Source organism: Ruditapes philippinarum, unplaced genomic scaffold (genome assembly GCF_026571515.1).
Source record: "Ruditapes philippinarum isolate M1 unplaced genomic scaffold, ASM2657151v2 ctg3598_1_1_1_1, whole genome shotgun sequence".
Classification (NCBI taxonomy): Eukaryota; Metazoa; Mollusca; class Bivalvia; order Venerida; family Veneridae; genus Ruditapes; species Ruditapes philippinarum.
This window is the reverse complement of record NW_026862647.1, coordinates 70,996-93,846: the sequence shown is the minus strand read 5'-3', so window position 1 is coordinate 93,846 and position 22,851 is coordinate 70,996. Positions and strand designations below refer to the sequence as shown.

At 32.3% G+C, this 22,851-nt stretch overlaps 2 protein-coding genes across 2 annotated transcripts in view; one reads left to right on the top strand and one right to left on the bottom strand.

The window, feature by feature from the left end:
• The window catches only part of LOC132719702 (uncharacterized), a 38,472-nt gene extending 26,386 nt beyond the window's left edge, over positions 1–12,086 (bottom strand). The window contains exons 1-3 of the mRNA XM_060703539.1: positions 11,905–12,086; positions 3,024–4,151; positions 105–266 (exon numbers count right to left, since the gene is read on the bottom strand). Of these exons, the coding sequence (XP_060559522.1) occupies positions 105–266; positions 3,024–4,037 (1,176 nt within the window). The 5' untranslated portion in view covers positions 4,038–4,151; positions 11,905–12,086. The remainder of the gene's footprint in view (positions 1–104; positions 267–3,023; positions 4,152–11,904) is intronic.
• Positions 12,087–12,152: 66 nt separating this feature from the next.
• LOC132719710 (protein angel homolog 2-like) lies at positions 12,153–21,623 on the top strand. Its single transcript, XM_060703549.1, has 5 exons — positions 12,153–12,289; positions 15,194–15,645; positions 17,447–17,679; positions 18,445–18,514; positions 20,653–21,623. The coding sequence occupies exons 2-5, from the start codon at positions 15,198–15,200 to the stop codon at positions 21,621–21,623; spliced, it is 1,722 nt and encodes a 573-aa protein (XP_060559532.1). The 5' UTR covers positions 12,153–12,289; positions 15,194–15,197.
• The last annotated feature ends 1,228 nt before the right edge of the window (positions 21,624–22,851 follow it).

Here is a 22,851-nt window from a genome sequence, read left to right as displayed (position 1 = left end):
ATGTCAAACAATCTTTCAACATCAAAAGCAAAATCAAACTATCCAAAATAGCACTATACTAGAGGCATAATGTATAATTTAAAGATGAACAAATTAACACATACCTTGCAAGCTTCACAAATGAAGGCCCCACAATAGAAACCTGCAGCCATGTCTCCGCACACCTGACAAGATACGTTTTCCATATGTTTGTTCTTACTAGATCGTCTTGGTGATATTGTTTTCTTCTGTTTCAAGACTTCACCAGTGCTACCAACAGTTGATACCTGTAATATTCAATATGTCTTAACTTGTTACTCTGTCTCATAGGTAGTGATCACTTTTTATTACAAATCCCACGGCAGTCAAGTCAAATTATTTATTTTATAATATTTTGTTTTAAGGTTACAAGTATTCCAATTGGTTAACAGAAAAGTCATCAGTTTTATCCAGATGCCCGATAAAATGAAGTAAGTACCATCTGCACACATTTCTTTCAAAACAAAAGATGCACATTGAAGACTACACTGAATCAGTTTCATTTAATACAAGAGTTTTATGCTTACTGTGATATAATATTCCTTTTTATTTTCTGAATATAAAATCACAGTAGCGTTGTTACATTTAATTCTAGTGTTGAGTGCAATAATTATAACAGTAATCTCAACAGGATGGTTGTATTGTATTACATAATAACTAGCGAAATAACAAAAATATAAATTTTGCATTCTCATGCACAGTTATTTATATCAACATTTAAATTCAACATTATACAAGTATAGCCTGGTCAGAATGCACTGATGAGCAGGTTGGCCTGGCTCTTAATACTGGTGGCATGTTCAGTTCCAGCAGGTAAGAGGTTAATGTATTCAACATCAACCTATTGACCATAAAGAAGAATCAGGCTAGGCCCTCTGGTAAGGGAATTTCATGTTGTTTCGGAGAAAAAAGGGAATTTTATCTGTCAACAACAATATTCATAATGTCAAGTATTACATATATTATTTTGCAAAAAGCAAATTTCAATATGAAATTGTTAAGGGTCTTCTGTTTTAAGCAGGTAAAATTTAAGAAAGAAAAAAATAATATATGAGGAATTTGTTTCTATATTAAAGGGACTCCACTGAGGTTTTTTTGACATGATGGGACTGAAAATATTTTTTCCAGATAAATGTACCATTTGATGTAGGTTTAGACCACAATCTTTGTGCAAAATTTCAGATCATTTGCGCACTTTGTTTTTCCAGAATAATTATTCAAATTGTAAACAAATGACCCAAAATGAAAAGCGTTTAAACGCTTTTCTAAGAAAAGCATAAAAATACAATTTTTAATTTATTTCAAGGTATATTTCTTAACTATATTTGCATATATTTCTGTTTAAAGTGCCCCAGCTCATTATGCAAGAAATTCAAATGTTATATTTTTAGGCTTTTAAACCTCAGTGGAGTCCCTTTAATTATATTATCTTATAATGGTCGATTCTCAAAAGAGTAACGAGTATAAAATAGAATGTCTCTGTTATTTAAAACACATGAATATTGTACATTAACAGAATAAATGTTTCAAAACAAAATATTATTTTGCTAGTGTAAAAAACGTTTTATCTCTTAAGCAGTTAAGCAATGATTTTATGCTTGTACCATTCAATTTTAAGGCAACACACTGTGACTACCATTTTTATTTCATTCAAGCATTTTGGAAGTATTCTTTTCTAAAATTCACACAAAAATTTACACTTTAAGAAACATACTTCAAATCACTGAAATATTTCCAATCCATTTTATAATTATAATATCTCCTGTAAGTTTATATATACTTTGTACATAATGAACATTCTGTAACATGAACAAATCTTAAATTGAGATCAATACTTATAAACAAAGTAGTAGCAGATGATACATAATTATTACTACAGAGTAATCACTTTGAAATATGTTGTGATTTATAATTTTGTATTGAATAAAACATCTGTATCATAAGAAAGAGACCGACAACTTTAATATTTCAAGTTAAAAAGGGGCATAACCCCAACAAAATTGCTTTCAGAATTATGCCCCTTGTCTCACAACTGTACCTTTTAAAGTATTTAAATAGTGGACTTCAATGACAACAATAATGTTGCAGCCATCATAATAGCAGTGCTTTAGATTAAAGCATCGTTTTTATCATTTTTATAAATTTATTTCACGACAAAAACAAATGGAAAATTAAAATTTGTCAGACCAAAGAAAATTCAAAATACTGAAAACATATTATGATAAAATAAAGTTCAACCAGGCAAAAATTACCAATGCATCATTTAAATGATTCTGGAGCTAGAACAAAGGGATGCCATATTAAAACACACATTTCCCTAATGTTAACACTTACTCTTGCATTTAGTCCCCATTTTTGCAACTATGGCGTCTGCTAAGGTTGGAAGTGTAAAAATATGTACCAAATCAAATACTAAATGTACCACATTGATTTGCTACTATCTTCAAATTCTAAAGGCACAAAATTTGTCAATGAGTTATCTTCTGAGTTATCTTCAGTCCTAACCAGGTAACGGCACCAACAAAAATTAAGTTCTCAAGTAACTTTAAGGAACATACAATTTATGGTATCAATGGCCTTTTAAAATGAATAAAATGCAACATTTTGACTTTGAAATACGAGTTTAAGTAATTCAAAAAAGTAAAACCACTACATGTAGTCTTCTTATATTTGTGTGATTGAAAGGTAGGATAATATCATTATGGTATCATAAAAATCATGGCTTCAATTAAAGCTTCGTAAAAATGTAGTTAAACTAACTGAATAGACACCTATGTGGAAAAAAACTTTGCATTTTTTGAAGAAAAAAAAGAAGATTTGTTTATCAAAATATATTGGTGAAAAATTTATTGGCTGAAAAAAACTTATAGTGAAAATAAATTGACACAAATCTTATCGCTAAAAATAGCACTGTGGTTATGATATTTGTTTCAAAGACTTATATCTTTTTAAAATTATAGATATATCTGCATTCAATTTACATTAAAATATAACAATCTCCTTACCTGTTGAGCATTGACTCCCCACTGCACAATGTCATCCCATGTAATATTACTACTGCTATTGTTCTCAGACTTTACAGTAACATTATTTTGCTCCTTCCTTGATGACTGACTGTCTTTTGTCATAAATTCCTCTGACACCTTAGTCATTTCAGTTATTTGTTTGTCCCCAGTTTGCTGTTCTGATGTTGATGAAATGACTGCAGCAAGTTTATGTAGGTCACTATCATGCTCCAAGCTCTTCTCATCATCATCAAAATGGACTGCAGCATTATCATTTCCACCTTCTGTAGGACAGTATTCAAGGTCAAGGTCATCAAGTTGCAAAGACCCTTCCTCTAATTCTGAAAAACTTAAACGAAGCTCATCAGGAAGGGACATCATAGAGATGCTGTCAGCACTTCTTTCTGTTCTTTTTGATGCAGCTGAACTATCAGTCCCTGAAGAAAATCTTCTGAAAATACTCGAGGCTGGCTCCTTACTGTCTGTAGACTGGTTCGTAGAAGAACTCTGTCTTTTTGTAGGATGACTGTTCTTTCCATATTTATCAATGTCTTCTGTATGAAATTTTCTTCGTATATCAGAAGACTGTCTCTTAACTGAGTGATTATTAGCATTTAAAAGATTATTCTGCTCACAATGTTTTTTAACAGACTGGTTATTTAAATATGTAGATTTAGCTGCCGACTGGTCAAATTCATATACAGAATTTCCTAAAGATTGATTGCTTGCATTAAGGGAAAATTTCTGTTCCTCTGATGACTGCCTTCTTGCAGGATGGTTAAATCCATGGTCAAAACTTTTCTGAGACTGGTTTAATCCTTTTTCAGACTGATTCAGTGTCGACTGCTTATTTCCATTACATAAATTGGAAAACCTGTCCGCAAAATGGTTGAATTTATCACCTGAAGAACTTGAAGCGGAATCAGAATCAAAACTTAGACGTGATAAGAAATCTTTTTTAGGTCCATACTTCTTTTTCTTTACCTGCGGGGCGGACTCTGAATAGCTATTCATTTTTCTAGCTTACGAGTGATATAACAACTTGTCACAGGTCTAATCAATCTGTTAGTCTATTTTGGTTTTGTATTTTTCAAATCCTTGAGTGCAATATGTGTCATGGCTTGCAATCTGAAAATAAAAAGTAAATAACTAAGCACTGAGGTCTTTCTAGAATTAATCAGGTCAAATTATAGATTTACACAACCTTGGACATCAGTGTTCATATCATACGAGTATTGCAGTTTATACTTAATTTTCATGATTCTCTAAGTCTACTAGTGTTTGATTGTATATTAAATTAATATCACCATCGCTATCATGTTGTTTTCTGATAATTATTGTTTTAATAAGTTTCAATCTGACATGTATTTTCATCATGCAGTCATGTTCTAACCTGCATGTAGGTCATTATATATTTCTAACAAGAGCTGTCGGTAGGACAGCAACGCTCGACTATTCTTAGTGCTTGATAGTAAAAACAATGCTTGATACAGTTACCTCCTCCTGTTTACAGGTTGGGGTCATGATGGTGAACAAGTGTGCAAAGTTTCAAAGCCATATGTCAATGGACTTTGAAAATATTTGAACTATTACAAAAACTTTAACATAAATTCTAAGTCGAAAAAGGGGCATAATTCTGTCAAAATGCTTGATAGAGTTACCTCCTCCTGTCTACAAGTTGGGGTCATGATGGTGAACAAGTGTGCAAAGTTTCAAATTGCAGAGATTATAAGCATGACTTTTATCCAAAGGGGTGGGGGAATATGTCAATGGACTTTGAAAATATTTGAGGTATTACAAAAACTTTAACGTAAATTCTAAGTCGAAAAAGGGACACAATTCTGTCAAAATGCTTGATAGAGTTACCTCCTCCTGTATACAGGTTGGGGTCATGATGGTGAACAAGTGTGCAAAGTTTCAAACCCATATGTCAATGGACTTTGAAAATATTTGAGGTATTACAAAAACTTTAACGTAAATTCTAAGTTGAAAAAGGGGCATAATTCTGTCAAAATGCTTGATAGAGTTACCTCCTCCTGTCTACAGGTTGGGGTTATGATGGTGAACAAGTGTGCAAAGTTTCAAAGCCATATGTCAATGGACTTTGAAAATATTTGAACTATTACAAAAACTTTAACATAAGTGGTTACGCCGACGCCGACGCAGACGCCAACGCTTGGGTGACTACAATAGCTCTACTTTTTCTTATCGAATAGTCGAGCTAAAAATGTCAATATTAGCACTCTATTAAGATACATGTACTTATTAACACATCAGATGACTTTTTCTCAAGCAATACATGTATATAAAATACACGTTTATTCTATCAAGTTCTAAAATAAGCTACTGGTATGTTAAAACTGATTTTATTGTGCCGTTATAGCTTACAAAAGTCAGTCAAAATCTATCATGCAAACTGAAACAATTTAACAATGCCATTGCAAAAATACTGTGAAAGTTTACCTTTCAAATGCATAATCTCTTAATTAAATTTCTCAATATTTAACCCATACACCTAGTTACAGATGTTACATTAATTGCTTTTCTGTACACTTTACTGTCACAAAAGAGATTTTATGATAAAGAACATAGATTTATAACTCTGGAGTTCATTTACCTTGCAATTCCTTTATGTAAAAAAAAATATCAATTTATCCCTAGTAGTGTGCTTGAAATAACAGTTTGATGCAAAAGTCTCCATTGCTTTGCCTTTTTAATATTTTTTCCTCAGTTTCTGTCCAACCTTATTTCAATTAGAGCTCTGCTGTGGCTAGGCAATAAACAACTATTGGTAAATTTACAAGGTGTATGTGTATTATGGACAATATGGACAATAATTAGCAAATTTATTGTTGTTAATGGCACCGATGATAAATTTTCAACTGAATGTATAAGAAAAATATATGGCCTAACTTTTTTGAGATATCAAGATAACATACTAGAACATTGTAGAAAAAGAAGACAACTGTACTTACTTGATTTCATTTTGATGAATTAAATCAATAATATCAAAAATTTGCTATAAACAGATTACAGAGAAAATCAAGCTTGACATGTGGTTCAATATCAGAACCAAAGTCTGAGCAAGAACATTATAGTAAAGAGTACCCGTACAAAACATTTTGGTTTGGTAACAATAAAATTAACATATTTCAAATTTAATCTTGACAGTCAAGGTCAATTAAAGGTCAAGGTCACATTTAATGAACCATCACGCTTTGTTTTGTCAAATTTATGTATTCTTTTGTTTAAAAATAAATCAAATCTGTAAATAAATAACAAAGTTATGACAATTTAAGTAAATTTCAATAATTTTACCTTGACAGTCAAGGTCAAAAAAAGTCTAGGTCATATCAGAATAATTCAACATGTCAGTTTTGTAAAATGTTTTCTTAATTAACAAGTATGAACCAAAATCTGTAAATTAATACCAAAGTTTTGACAATTAAAGCAAATTTAAATAATTTGACCTTGATAGTTAAGGTCAAGGTCATATTTGAATTATTCAAAATACGGGTTTTGTCATTTGTGTTCTTTTGTTTAACATCAAAAAGTCAAAGAAATTAAGGAAAATAGGGGCATAACTTTTTAAAAATTAATTTCAGGACTTACTGTCCTTCCAGTACAATGACACATTTTGAAAGTAAAAATGTTTAACAAGTTTGAAATGAATAGCAAAAATGAAACAAATCACACTAAACTTCGTCCTTTGACAGAGACCTCCAATTATAATCCTACGGGAAAAAAGTGGCTAAAATCACTTCTTTTGAAGATTGATACTGGCATACCAAACATTAACTAAGAATTTTTTATGTTAACAAAGGGCCATTAATTTAATAAAAATCCATGCCAGTGTAATGGGCCTTGGATAGTGACCTCCAGTTAGGGTCACAAAGACATGTATGAAAATTTATTAATTTACCTACAATAGGTTTGAAAATTGGTGTTACATACAAAACTTTAACCAAAAATTTTCTACATTTACCTTTACAAAAGGCCATAATTTAGTCAAATTCATATCAACTTTATGGGCCTTGGATAGTGACCTTTAATTATGATCCAGATGTCAAGTTTCAAGCAAAAGTTTTGAAGATTGAAGTTGCATGCAAAACTTCGACCAAGAATTTTTTTAAGTTCACAAAGGGTCATTATTCTGTCAAAAAGTGACCTCTTATTATGATCTCTAATATGTGTGTAAATTAACAAGCATATAACTTTAGTGGTTGAGATATGATGTTGTACAAGAAAATGCACATAAAACTTCAGCATCAAACTGTTACCTTCACACTGAAGCCAGGGCGAGTAGAATAGCTAAACTCATTGAAATTGATGAAGAAAAACATATACAAATGACATCTAGAAATCACTTTAATTACTTGCCTTGTTAATCTGCACACTGTTTCACAAGATTTCAAAATTCATAAATAAAGTTATGGTAAGTTCAAAGACAACTGACCTTGCAAGTCTGATGGCAGAAACTCAAATTCTAACAGCTCTAAATATATACAAATTATGTATATTGTTTCCCTTATTTTGCTTCAAGAAGAATTCAGTCAGGGTAAGGTTGTCAATTTATGAATTTAGTCATTGAAATCCGACCCCATACCTCCCTCATCCTTCCATCAAAAAGTATTTTTTCCCCAATTTCTAAAAAAAATAATTCCAAAAAAAAAAGTAATAGTTTTACCAGTCTATATCTGTAAAAAGCAGGAGACCCTTAAAAATATCCTATTGGAATTAAGTTTTTGCTGAAAAAAAATGTAATAATTAACAACATGAGTATTGTCCCCACATGTATTTAATGTGCATACATGTGAACTCTCCCACTTTTAGCGGGAGACTCCCACTTTCTGCAGCTATATTTTCAAAGATTTTTCTTAAAATAAGGGATATTATCACAAATCACAAATTAAAGAAATCTCCCTATTTTTGATCTCAGAACTTCCTTCTTTGTTAAATCTCCCTCTTTTTTTAAAAAAAATCTCCCACTACACCATCAAAAAAAGTTAACATGTATGAATGTGTATGTAGCAATAATTGCCTGAAATTCCCCCCTGCAAGGAAAAAGTTAAAATAGCATGAAATTCACCCTTTTACAGGTACAGTTTCCCCAAAATTGACATAAAGCCAAATAAATATGTACATGTAACAGTTTGACAGATAAATGATAAAATATTTGTTTTATTTACAGGAACTGTATGCTTGATATTATTACATTTACTAGTAACTCTACAGGCACAGGTACAGCTCACCCAAAATACAGAGAAAGCCCTGTAAACATTTAACACTTTCACTGGTTAATGATAAGTATTTGTTTTAGAAACTAGACAATTGATATCATTTGTAATGATATGATTACATAAATTTAATAACTTTAGTGTCAAGTAATGTTTCTTTTACCTCAGAAAATTGAAATATATTTTCAATATGTGCATTCCTCAGGTGTATCACACATTTAATGCCTGGCATTATGGGTCAAAATAAAGTGATTTAACCTCAATTTTGAGCTTTCCAAATGAGTGAACTGTACCAAAGGTAACTACATAAGGGGTTAAATAAAACTGATGTGCCGAATGAAACATGTATTTCCTTAATCCTTTGTATAACTCTTAATTTGACTGAGGTCCAAGTAACTTACATTTTAATGAATTAATACAATAAAGATTTGCCACAAAATGATTACCACAGTGAAATAACAAATAGCCACAGTTAAATAATAATTTGCCACTGTGGGATGAAAGCAATAATTGTCTATGTATGACAGGTCTTAGTTAAATCACTCAGGCAAATGGAATATTTTTTTCTTAAATTAATTTGACAATGAAAATGTGTTTATTCATAGCATAAGGCCAGTCTTCAGCTTAAATACAATCAGATTTTCAAGAGTTGCTGTTCCATAATAATAGGAGTGAGTATATTAACAAGAAAGTAACATGCCAAAATAAAAGAAATCTTAAATTAAACATATGACAAACATAAATCATCCGGGTATTGCAAAATAAACACAAAAAAACCAACATGTGTTCATGGATTACAATTAGGGCTGGGGCGAGTATCTGAGTACTCGGATAATCATGAATCAAAGTGAAAAATCGAGTTTGAATATTCGTAAGCCCAGAGATCGTGAATCGCGATCTAATTTTTTTTATATACATTCACTGTTTCTCACACTCATAAAATCGAGAAAAATATGATTTGAGTATAAATTATATGAAGTTTACCTAAATACAATTTGCCGGTTAAAGACCGTGTACCACCATGCTGAGCTAGGAAGTAATTGGTTTCAAAAAAAAATATACTCATCCAAAGAATAAAAACATAAACCTAGTTTATACGTTTAATGTTTAGTATTGTTTTTTTGTTTTTTTAAATAAACATGTTTTTATAACTAATGTACATGTTTTTATGGGTGTCTTGATAACAAAAGATTTGTGGTTCGATTTGTGAATCGTAAGTGCTGAATCATGGTTCGGATCGGATCGTCATCTGACGATCCAGACCCCTAATAACAATAACTGACTTTTAAGAAAATAATATGGTAATTGATTAAAAATTCTTGTATAATTTCTAAAACAATTGTCATACCTTTAATTTTAGCAAGATATACTAAGATTGTTCTGAAATATCTAATTGATGCCGAAATATTCCTTTTATAAATTCTCTGTATACTTTGTGATACCTGAGAGAAATAAAGTTATCTGTCTGTCTGCCAGTATTAATCTGTAATTGACAAGCAATTTATAATTATTCATTGAATTTGAAAGTTGTTTTGACATTAGCTCTATAATGTGTTATATTTTTCTTTATTCAATAAAAGATGCTGCTTTTTTTTTACAATTCCTCTTGATAATTGAATAAAAGGATTTCATCTGAACAGTTTGAAAAAATGGGTGTCAAAATTTTTCTATATTAACATCTGCGGAAAACAGACCTGGGGTAATCATTAATTGTAATCATTGATTTTTAATCGATTACATGATTACACTGTAATCATCATGTAATTGATTACCTTGCCCAAAATTGATTAATTCAATTGTAATTAATCAATTACAGCTAAAATTCAGTCTGTAATCATGATTACAATTTGATTGACATTGATTACTTTCAGATTTAACAGGAAACTATTTTAATTCAAAGGATGCCTTTATTTTACATGATACAGTTTAACTTGTGCTTTACATTTATACAGTAAAAACCCTTAATTAAGACCATCATCTGGGCTGGACCAGATTATTCTGGATTATTCTTATCATTGCGTACATACTTTATGACCCTGGTCTCTTAGTCATTTTGTATGAAAAAAACAAACAATATGTATCTTAAGCTTCAAATACAATATAAAAGACACTATAAAAGTATGGTATGTTTTGATATCTGATGAGAGGAAAACATATTTTCTGAAAAAAAAAAATAACTTAAAAATCTCTTTGGTCAGATTTCAATATCAATTATTATAATTATGAGGTACATAAATCACCTATTAAATAACAAAAAAATTGGAAGCTCTAAAATTTACCTTCTCACCTAATATTTCATACAATAACCCAATTATAACAATTTTTCACACCTTGTGAAATTATGTGTCATGCAAAGCATTCAAGCAGATCATAACCTAGACAGGTGTTGACTTTAAAATCAGTGGTCAAATTACGAAGAAAGTAAAGATTTTGGACTGAATCGGGTGGTCTTGAAAGTGGATAAGCAGTTATTTTTAATTCTGGATCATGTAACCATTGACATAGCGAACCTTGTAAAAAATAGTCTTATTAAGGGGGTGGTCTTAATTCAGGGGTGGTCATTAGTGCGGATTTTACTTTACATTGAATGTAATCAATTATCAATCAATTACTCTCTTAAAGTAATTGTAATTCAATTGATTACAGAAGCAAGTCTGAGTAATCAATAATAATCAATTACAATAAAATCTGAAAGTAATTGTAATTAAATCAATTACTGATCAATGTAATCATCCCCAGGTCTGGCGGAAAATGGTTATTTTAATTTAAATGTGGAGAATCGTTATTACTCTTTGGCAAATTGCGGAATCCTTATTGTGACGAATTGTTACATTACCATTTCAATCTATCTAGCTCTGAATAGTGCCAACTCCTCTCACAAGGGTTATAAGCAGAAATTTAGTGTGCATTGGATTGTTAGTAAAATGTGAATGAGAAGCAAATAGTGCAGGCAATATAAACATGCCAAGAAGCTGAGACTGGAAATGCATTCTAATCATGGTTAAAATGTTAATATTTAGTGAAAGGGGAAGTCAATGGATAATTGATGCACATGGGGTGGTTAAGGATAGTCAGAATATATTGTCGTGCCAAAGCTACATGTAGATTCTGAGATATTTTCATTCTTGGTCAGAATCTCATAGAGACAAGATATTGCCCAGACATAAAATAGCACAATATCTTGTCATGCACTAGAATTAATTAGACTAGTGTAAGGACTGTCCATCAATCCATGCCAAGCCAATTAGCATTTAAATTTGACAGACTTTCATCCTACAATACATATTATATAAAGGAAGTATTTCTTTTTTAATAAAAAATAAATATAGACATAAATCAGATGCAATGATATTATCATATTTATAAACTAAAAGCTTTACAGTACTCAGTAGATCTACAAATGTACTTTGGATAGCTTAATAGAAAATGGGGCCATAAAATTATTCTGCATGTGATTGTGATTCAGTGAACATAAAATACATCATATCTTTTAACAAATTAACTGAATTTATAAAGAAATTTGACTATAAAGGCATATCTATTCTGAAAACTAAAAACATTTCAAGCAGTCTGTGCCAGGATATTAATTTTGTGGTAAACAAAATTCTGACCCCATTCTCTAAAACTGGGTCAGGGTTACTTACCTATCTACAAATTGTTCCAATTTTACACTATTGTGTAAAATGTCACTGAACAAAAAGACTAACAATTTCATTAACAAATATAAATGTAACCACACACACAAAATCAATTATGCACGTGAAAGTAATGAAACAGAATTTTCCATTAAATCGGTGACAACGGTGACACTATTTGCAAAATAAACACTGGTATAGTTTTTAGACGAAATAATATTTCTCAAAGCTTTAAAAAATATTTATTTATTAATGTGCTTACAAGTTATAATAAAATAAGTAAAGAATTTATGAGTTCACAGAACTTAAGTTTCATCCTATTTTCCATAGTTGCTGACGAACAAATAATTAATTAGTCGTCTAACGTAAATTGTAATGGTTGACAGGAAAAAAGGTAAAAATTCGCAAGGTTTTTCTTTCCTTGGTTCTCAGTAGCTATTTATTCAAAAGGTTGAAAACCAAGACAAAAGATATTGAAAGTAAGATATCGTCCAAGTGTCCCAATAAGTTGAAATGAATTTGTATTTCTGTTTTGGAACGCAATGACATAAGTTTTCGCGACCTTTATCTGAACTACACTAGTAATCGGACTAGTTAACTCGGATATACATATAGATCACCCGCTAGGTAAAGATGTACCAAAAAATAAAGATTACTAGGCCCTATTGGTTTTTTACTTTTGAAACTGTCAAAATGTAACTGCCTTGAAAATATGATAACACAGCTTTACTCTCTACACACTAGCCTAGGTTGCAGAGAGGTTGTGTACATAATTGCTTACAGTTACATGCAAACATTAAATGTAATAAACTATGATGAAATTGACATGTCTTTGCAACAATTTTTTCCTGAATTCTATTCTTCTAACTTTTGTTGTCTGTGTTGAACAGTTAAGTACCACAGAAATATGAGGCACCGGTATACTATGTGATAGGATGGGTATTTACGGATCTAATTAAACAGTTAATCTATAAGTTATGAGTTACTATCTTTCATACTTATTGCATGGTATATACAATATTATTCTCAACCAATCAAATTGTTGCAGTGAATACTGAATTGTATAAATAAGCTGACTTTGGCAATGTTAGCTAGGTTAGGTACTGTACCTACTCTGGTCAGTACTACAAGGCTTAGCCTTGAAACATTAAACTGGACTTAGTCCTAAATACAAACGTTTACGTTTATTGTAATCGACCACATATAAAATATATCATAAACATAATCTTAATAAAATGATAAATAGAGTTATTCTTAATATAAAACTAAATATAATTTGATTAGTATACTTATTAAATTTGTTAGGGCTTTTCATATATTAAAAGCATTGATTGAAATTGTATTTACTAGTTGTTGTTGTTTAGTCCATCATCTTTATATAGTGACACTTATTTATAAATTTACTGAGCCCTGAGAATTTACTCCAGTTATAATTTGTGATCGTTTGGTCTCCGTGTAAAGCATTGATTCTCATTAGAACCTGACCACTATTACAACTACAAGCCAGAAACATAATAATTAAGAGCACAAAAATTTAATAACTGGCATTTTATATATAATTGTCTGTAAAGTTAACATAGTTTTTGTAATCAATCAAGCAATATATTATAGTAGGGCCGAAATGTCTTGCGGAAAAGGGCCAATATTTCCACTGGGACTGATTTGGTTTGGGGCCAAAATGCCCTGTTTGCACTAGAAAGCTTTTTTTTCCTAAACATGATGGAACAATCAATGAATCTTATGACTGGTAGGCCATGTCAGGGAAAAACTTAACAAATATATAGACTCTTCACTCACGGGAAAGTAGCAAGATAACTCAGTCCTGTTTTATGTCACCTCAGTGCACTCACAGGTTAACTCCTATTAAATTATAACCTGTTACTTCACCAAGGTGGCGAATAGTATCAGAGTATAAGCCCTGGTCAGGCTGTACAATTCTCACCTTGGACATTTTGTGCCTATTGATGGACTGTGGTGGTTTTTAGCTCGACTTTTTTTTTTTTGAAAAAAAAAGTAGAGGTATTGTTATAGTCAGGTCGGCGTTGCCGTTGCCGTCCGAAAACTTGTACCTGGATCATAACTTTTTTATTTCTTGGTGTATTGTCTTCATACTTGGCCACAACAACCCTTGGGACAAGACCTTTCAGTAGACCACACTAACCTTGACCTTCATCCATAAATGACCTTGACCTTCAAGGTTAAAAGTCCAATTTTTGCTTGTTTATTTTTAGAAATTGCGTCATTTTTTTCTAGTTTTAGAAATTGCGTCATTTTTTCTATTTTTAGAAATTGCGTCATGTTGCTATTTTAAGAAATTGCGTACTGTTGCTATTTTTAGAAATATGCTTAATGTTTCTATTCATATATATATACAAAATATATAAACAAAACTAATGTGACAAGACAGACCAACTAAATTTATAAAAAGGAAACGTCAATATATGTTCAAACCTTTCTATGTTTGCGTTTAGAAAAAGTAAAAAGTCGAGCGTTGCCCCCGCCCGGCGGTGGCTCTTGTTATCTCAGGAGGCAGTGTTATTTGCACTGATTTGAAATAAGAGGAAATACCATCCCAAGCTATACCTGAACAGAATAACCCTGCCATTTACACACTTTCTTCGCTAATAGGTGAACTGTCAAAATTGTGACACACTCCACCACAGAAGTGGTTTATATCTCCTGAGTATTATCTATACTGATATGAAATATGAGGATGGATAACATCAAACTTATGGTTTGAATAGGTGTCTGAACTGAATAATTAGTGGTCTCAAAAGTAGGGAAAACAATGACTAGTGGATATGTGGGGTGGTTTTAATTGTAGGTCATGTTACTATTGACATAAAGAACAGAAAATTCTGTTCTTTTAAAAAATGGACTTAAAAGCGTGGGTGATCATTATTCCGGGGTGGTCATAAGTAGGGTTTCTACTGTACATAATTTATACTGCAAAAAGCAAATTTCAGTAAGTTATTTTTAAAGTTCTGGGTAAAGGCAGGTAAAATTAAAATATATATATATATATAAAAAAGAATAGAGGCTTTGTCTTTTTAAAAATTGGGGAAAAATATATACATTTTTTACTGGGGAAAGGTATCAAATTTCAGCACCAAAGTTCATGAATTGAGAACTCAGGGAAGCTCACTGCTGTCTTGTCACTGATGGTGTTTCCTGACTGTTAATTATGTCAGCTTTGTCATGTGGTTCAAGACAAGATGATACATGGTACATGTTTTACTTTTAATTCTGTATTTCACATCTATTATTTTCACATTTATTCTGTTATATATTTCTCTAGGAAAATGGAAAGGGTAAGCTGTTTAATGATTCCAAGATCAGTGAATTCCAAGAGAAAAGAAGCAACAAAGAAACTAACAAGAAAAAACGAGAATGCAAGAAATGAAGTGAGAAAGTCTCAGCCAGACAGAACTTCACCTACGAGGGATATTGTTCAAGATGTGTTAACAGATCTGGTTAATATAAGCAGTGTACCTGAAGAGGTCAAGCGGAATCAACAAGATTTAAATGTAGTCCCAGCAAGTGTCTCTGATGCAATCAAATCACAGCAAAATGCACCCTATGTTAATGTTGGTCCAGTGTCCTATAGTAAGAGGGTACCAGTCTATCAACGAAAACGGAAAACAAATCAACACATGACTGAGACTGGGCACAATGTTTACACAGGGTTAACCTGGGAGCCAGAGGTTTTTGTTCACCAAAATACAAGAAGTAGACACAGAGAAAGTGATGGTAGGTGACATCAGTTTATAGAATAAATGGAATAGATAGAACATTGATTGCTACTGAACTTCAAGTTTTTTAAAGTAGAAACTAAGTGAAATCAACAGTATAGAGCCTGATCAACCGACTTAAAATAAAGTTTCTTGTTGTATCAGACTGCATGGTGCTTAAAACCTTAAAGACTTATTACAAAATATTAATTTAAATACATATGCATGTAAATGAATAAATAAACAACCAAATTTAGTATGCATAATGCAATCACATTTCTTTATCATTACAAAAATCTATTAAAATCATTAGCATTAAAAAAGTATATTAAGTTGCCTTTCAAGGAAAAAATCCCCTGCTTACCAGTAATGTGTAATGTAACTTGTCATCTTTACTATTAATTTGTAAGATTGTGCAAATTTTTAACCAGGTTTTCAACGAAAACCAGGTTATTGTAATGCCGAAGTCGGCGGGCGGGCAGGCGTCAACTTTTGGTTTCCGCTCAATAACTTTAGTTTGCTTTGGCCTATTGACACTAAACTTGGTGTGTAGGTAGCTTATATCAAGAGGCAGCTTGGGATTGCTACCCAGGTGTCTGTGATCAAGGTCAAGGTCACTGTTACTAAAAATAGAAATTCAGTTTCCGCTCAATAACTTAAGTTTGCTTTGGCCTATTGACACCAAACTTGGTGTATGGATAGCTTATATCAAGAGGCAGCTTGGGATTGCTACCCAGGTGTCTGTGATCAAGGTCAAGGTCACTGTTACTAAAAATAGAAATTCAGTTTCCGCTCAATAACTTGAGTTTGCTTTGACCTATTGACACCAAACTTGGTGTATGAATAGCTTATATCAAGAGGCAGCTTGGGATTGCTACCAAGATGTCTGTGATCAAGGTCAAGGTCACTGTTACTAAAAAAAGAAATGCAGTTGCTGCTCAATAACTTGAGTTTGCTTTGGCCTATTGACACCAAACTTGGTGTATGGATAGCTTATATCAAGAGGCAGCTTGGGATTGCTATCCAGGTGTCTGTGATCAAGGTCACTGTTACTAAAAATAGAAATTCATTTTCCGCTCAATAACTTAAGTTTGGTTTGGCCAATTGACACCAAACTTGGTGTATGGATAGCTTTTATTAAGAGGCAGCTTGGGATTGCTACCCAGGTGTCTGTTGTCAAGGTCAAGGTCACTGTTTCTGCTCAGTAACTTGAGTTTGCTTTGGCCTATTGACACCAAACTTGGTGAATGGATAGGTTATATCAAGAGGCAGCTTGGGATTGCTATCCAGGTGTCTGTGATCAAGGTCAAGGTCACTGTTACTAAAAATAGAAATTCAGTTTCTGCTCAATAACTTGAGTTTGCTTTGGCCTAATGACACCAAACTTGATGAATGGGTAGCTTATATCAAGAGGCAGCTTGGGATTGCTACCCAGGTGTCTGTGATCAAGGTTAATGTACATGTATTTAGTTTTCATGTTATAACTTGAGTTTGCTTTGACCTTTTGACACCAAACTTGCTGAGTGGCAGCTTTGGATTGCCACTAAGATATCTGGGAGCAAGTTCAAGGTCATTTGCTTACAATAGAATTTTCAGCTTCTACTCAATAACTTCAGTGCTTTTCGACTTATTGATTGCTGTCACATCAAAACTTGGTCGTTGAAAACCTGGTTTTCGTCGCATTGCGGCGCTTCTTGTTTAATATTTTTTTAAAATTAATTAACATGTTAGATGTAGCAAAATAAAACTTTTTAGATTCTATCATAAAGAAATGACAGTAAATGTGATAACAGTGAAACATACAAGATCCTATATTTCAGATAGGAATGATTACTATCCTAGACAGTGGGAGTATACAAAGCTCGGTCAGCAGTATTTACGGCATCCTGCAAGGCACAGAGGTATCGAGTTCACTGTAATGAGTTACAATATCTTGGCACAAAATCTTCTAGAAAACAACTACAACTTGTATTACAATAGCCCACATGAGGTGCTAGATTGGAGGTATCGCAAGAAACAGTTGATGCGGGAGCTTATATATCATAGTCCAGATGTAATATATTTACTTATTACACAGAAATATTGCATGAAAAAAAATGCTTATTTTGAAACAGTTTTGTTATTGTATGAATTCTCATTATAAGATTATAAAGTTAATGGAAAAAAAAAACAACCCTGTCAAACACCAATAAGGGGAAAGTAAGTGTGTGATCAGCCTTCATCCTTGTTTGTTTATTTTAGTATTTGTAGACTGTAAGTATTTTAATGGATCTAGATTAAAAAATTTGTTTGGGTTTTATGTGGCACCAACACAGTATAGGTCATATGGTAACTTTCCAGCCTTTACTGGTGGAAGAAGACCTAAGGTGCCTCTCTGTACATTTATTCAGATATAAATGGACTCCTAAGTAGAACCACCCACATTCTATAAGCTAGCTGGATAGCTTTCTCACATGTAGAATCCTACTACACTTCCACTACACCTTAACCACTTAGCACATAATAATTACATACTTTGTTAAGAAATAAAAGTTACTAGAGAGTGCCCCCACTTCTTAGGGTGAGAGAGATGGGTGGAGGGGGCCAAATACAATTCCCATTGCATGTCTGTCCATACCAGTGTCATGCTGTCATAGACTGAAATAACCGTGGAATGTTATGGCATCCTTGACCTGTGGACACATTTCAAGTTTCATTTTCATTTACAAATTTTTTTCATTTTGCCAGAAAGGTATAGAATATATTTATGAAATATATATGAATGTTACTGCTGTAATATTTAAGATTTAGAAGAATTAATACTATAAATTTGTTACAGGTCATGTGCCTACAGGAAGTTAATGCTGGTCACTTTGAAGACTTCTTTCTACCAGAACTGAGAAAACAAGGTGTGAATATTGTCAAATATCATGTTTTCAGCACATTAAGATAATGTTCTGTCTTCCATCAATGTGGTGCCAAACTTATCAATCACTGTAGTGTCAGCTGCATTCTGTAACAACTAACCAATGTCTAACCAACAGTTTTGTACTAAACAATCGCCTCCCTTTAATGTATCGGAGTATTTTTATCCCTGCTGCATCAAACCGCACTAATTTCTATTTTGTTAAGCCACCTTCCTTCCTGTTATTTCAAACCACTTTCATCCTTTTTGTATCAAATCTCCTTCATCCCTGTTGTATCAAACCATACTCATGCCTGTTGCACCAAGACACTTTCATCCTTGTATACATGCATTCCTGCTGTATCAAACCAGTTCCATCCATGTTTTTTCATTCATCAAAGTTTTAAAACCAGACTCATCCCTGCAGTTTCAGTCACAATTATGTTAGATTTTTTAGTATTTGGTGAAGAAAACATGTAAATTTGATTATCTTCATCTTATGTTAATTAAAATTTCCTTTTTTAAAATAGCAAAATTGTTAAAAACAAACAGAAGGCGCTGAATTTTTTTTGGGGCCCCCAAATGTCTGAAAGGTGATGGTTTTGAAAATTAAAACCAATTTTTTTTTGTATTTGTGCCCCAAAGCTTTTTCCCGTGTTTTTTAAATTTAGTAAATTGCCCATGAATAAAACTTTAAATTGGGAAACACTGAAAATATTTAATTCAATTTTATTTTGACCCTTTAAATAATTTTGGGAAAAAAAATTTAGTTTCCTTAAAATGGGATTTTAACTTTTCCCGACCTCTCGCTTCCTAACAGGGCGCAAACCCCTCGGCCACGGTGAAGTTATAAGTTAACGGCCTGAAGAAAACCATATTATTCTAAATTAGGTTTTGTAACCCTTATTATTTTGACGCTAACTTTTGTTTAACACAGATATAAATAATCATGGAGCTTACTATAAGCATGTATATCTATAAAGAATAAAACAATATTAGAAATCTTCGACCTTTCGGGAACTATTTTGCTTGAAAATTAATGCGCCTGTCATTTGACTATCTTTACGCAGTGATCTCCCCTGAATTTTTTGGCGTTAGTGAACATATAAAGGGAAGTAACCGCTTCAAAAAAACGGACTACTTTCGGCATTTGCAATTAAAAGCATCAGAGTCTAAAATTTCGCTTCCATTATTTGTTTGGTCTGACGACCCAAACAAATAAAAATCGTACCTTTTGTCACTTCGCCAGTTCTGAATTTGAGATTTCAGAATCTGTTGTCAATTCTTAATTCTTTATTACAAAAAATATCAAAGGATTTTGACAAAAATGTTGCATCAATCTTTATCCAACTTCACAAAAATAGTATTTTCTGATGTTTTGTTCTCAGAATGTCTATACTCGGGCACATACATTTGTATCATAAAAAATGTAACTACATGTATACATGTATGTAAAATGCTGAGCATCAGAATATTTTTATTTTAATGAGATGTAGAGTACTGATTAACCTGAAAGTGTTATTCATAACAGTGAAGCAGATTGACACTTCTGAGTTCATTAACTTTTTATCATTGTTAAAATCTACAAAATTCACTTTAACATAAAACACATGTAGTGTAAAAAGCTACTTTTGTGACAAACATTCAGTAGTGACTATACTGTATTGTATTACTCAATCTCGGATCCATTGGTTGAGAGGCAAAAACTTCAGACATCAGATCCCACTCCCCTACTGTATACAGTGTATGTTAACTGGTGTAGACCCCACTCTTCTACTATACATGTTATTTGATGTAGACCCCACTCCCCTACTATCTACATTTATTGTTTTAGACCCCACTCCCCTACTATACATGTAATTTGATGTAGATTCCACTCCCCTACTATCTACATTTATTGTTGTAGACCCCACTCCCCTACTATCTACATTTATTGTTGTAGACTCCACTCCCCTATTATATATGTTAACCTCACTCCCATACTTTATATGTTAAGTATTGTAGACCCCACTTCCCTGCTACTTATGTTAGTTGATTTAGACCCCACTTGAGTACTAAATAAATTATGTTAATTAGTGTAGACCACACTCCTTCAATTCACCAGAGATATAACTGTACTACTTCATATATTTTATGTTTTAGGTTATGATGGAGTATACATGAAAAGAATGGGGGATAAACTGGATGGTTGTGCTACTTTCTACAAGAGGCACAAATTTACTTGTGTTGAAGTTGTAAGAGTGCCTTATTCTCAAAGAAATGGAGGAGAACTATTAGACAGGGATAATGTTGGACTGATAGTGAAACTTATTCCAAGGTCAATGCCATCAAACAGAAGTCTTACTGTTGCTAACACCCATTTGTTGTTTAATCCTAGACGAGGTGATATTAAATTGGCTCAGTTAATGGTGTTGTTAGCAGAGATAGACAAGTGTGCATACTCTGGGGCCTCCTATGACAAGTATAATGCAGTTATCATGTGTGGAGATTTCAATTCAGAACCGCACAGTGACATTTATAAACTGATTATTATGGGGTTTTTGAAGTATGAGGGACTGTTAATCAGAGAGATCTCTGGTCAGCAGGAAGGTAGATATGGACGCAGTAATTCAACCCTGGGTAAACATTTCTTTCCCGAGCAAGCAGGTATAAGTGACGATTGTCAGTATTGTTATGTTGTTAGTGAACGTGTACAACATAGCAGTGGCACTGGTAACAGTGGTGATGCCGACAATGACATTCAAGTTATCGGACCTCAGGGAAGTGGTCAATTAAGACATGATCTCCATTTTATTTCGGTTTATGAACACTGGTTGTCAAGGTTACGATACAGATACAGAGAAGTTACAACACACCATGGTAAGGCAGCATGTTCCGTTGACTACTTGTTTTACGGAGTAAGATCAGGAATGACGAGAATCTACGAAGGCGAGGTTCAAACAAAGGATGTACGTGAAGGTCATTTGTGTCTTCTCGCAAGATATGGTTTGTTGTCTAGTTATGAACTCAATGACATGGGAAGTCTCCCAAATTATCAGTACGGCTCAGACCATCTTTGTGTTATTGCCAGGGTTTTTGCTGACAAAATTAAAGAAATAATTTCAGGAGGTTGATATATCGAGTTTTTAATTAAATTTTACATTTAAATTTATATAAACATTTTTTTTTGGGGAAAAATTAGAAACTGATTAAAATAATTTTTTTGTAAAAATAGAGATTAACCCAATGACTTTTTTTCAACAAATTAAATATGACATCTGTTTATGAACCAAAGACTCTCCAAATCAATGGCTGGGTACATTTGACCCTAACGCCACCCTTTCCAAAAAAACACTGACCCAAAAATATAAATTCAAAAAACTTCATAGCAATTTCCTTGGAAACCTTTTTCAAAATTTCAAAAAATTCCTTTCCATCAAAACCCCAGGTTCCCATGACAACAAAGGGGAAAAACTTTTAAACCCTTTTTTAAAAAAAATTTGGGGTTTTATCTTTACAAAATGATAAAGGGCCCAAAATTTTGTAAGTTATTTTGATTGAAAAAACTTGTTCAAAAGGAATAGTCTTCATTCATGATGGGGGAAGCTTATTAAAAAAAAAAAAGTTTTTTTGTATTTTTTCACAGAAAGTATCTCCAAATTTTGTCAGATTATTTTTTTTAATTGGACAAAAGGGACGGGGTCTTTTTTTCATTTTTTAAAGGGGGGAAAAATTTTTAAAAAACTTCTAAAAAACTATTTTTTTCCATATTATCTTTTCACAAAAATATCACCCGGCCCTTTTTACCAAATTCAAATTTTTTTAATAAAAAAACAAAATAAGGGATTTGTCTTTTCTTATTGGGGAAATTTCCCAACTTCTTAAAAAATGTAAGTTTGTCGTTATGATCTTTAAAGAAATTCAGACTTACCAAATTGTTCAACATTTTTAGTAAATAAAATTTTGGGAAGGGTCCTTTTCCTTGAATTCCCGGGGACCAAACATTAAAAGCTTTTCCCCAAATCATTTGACTGGCCAGCCTGTATTCTATCATGTTGGCTGACTACTGTAAAACTTTCATCTTGATTCCCCCATATTTTATAATGAACAATCCAACATTGGAAGCAAGGCAAGCTGATATATGAACTTTGGAGGGTACAGGTTAAATAGAAGATAATAAAAAGAAGGAACAGATAAGCAATGTAGACTAAGAGTATATTCATGTTTTTGTTAAAACTCATTGTACGTTATATACAAAAAAGAATTATTTGACAAATGTGGTCACATAAGGTAATGATATAATTTAATTATTGATGACTTTGATTATTGATCAGAGGTAATGATATATCTTTAATTTTTTTT

Bases quoted from the DNA above. Each gene is read 5' to 3' on its own strand.
- LOC132719710 (XM_060703549.1), top strand. From the start codon at position 15,198: ATGGAAAGGGTAAGCTGTTTAATGATTCCAAGATCAGTGAATTCCAAG. The intron at 17,680-18,444 runs GTAATATATTTA...AATTTGTTACAG, and splicing joins TTATATATCATAGTCCAGAT to GTCATGTGCCTACAGGAAGT. The intron at 18,515-20,652 runs GTGTGAATATTG...TTTATGTTTTAG, and splicing joins ACCAGAACTGAGAAAACAAG to GTTATGATGGAGTATACATG.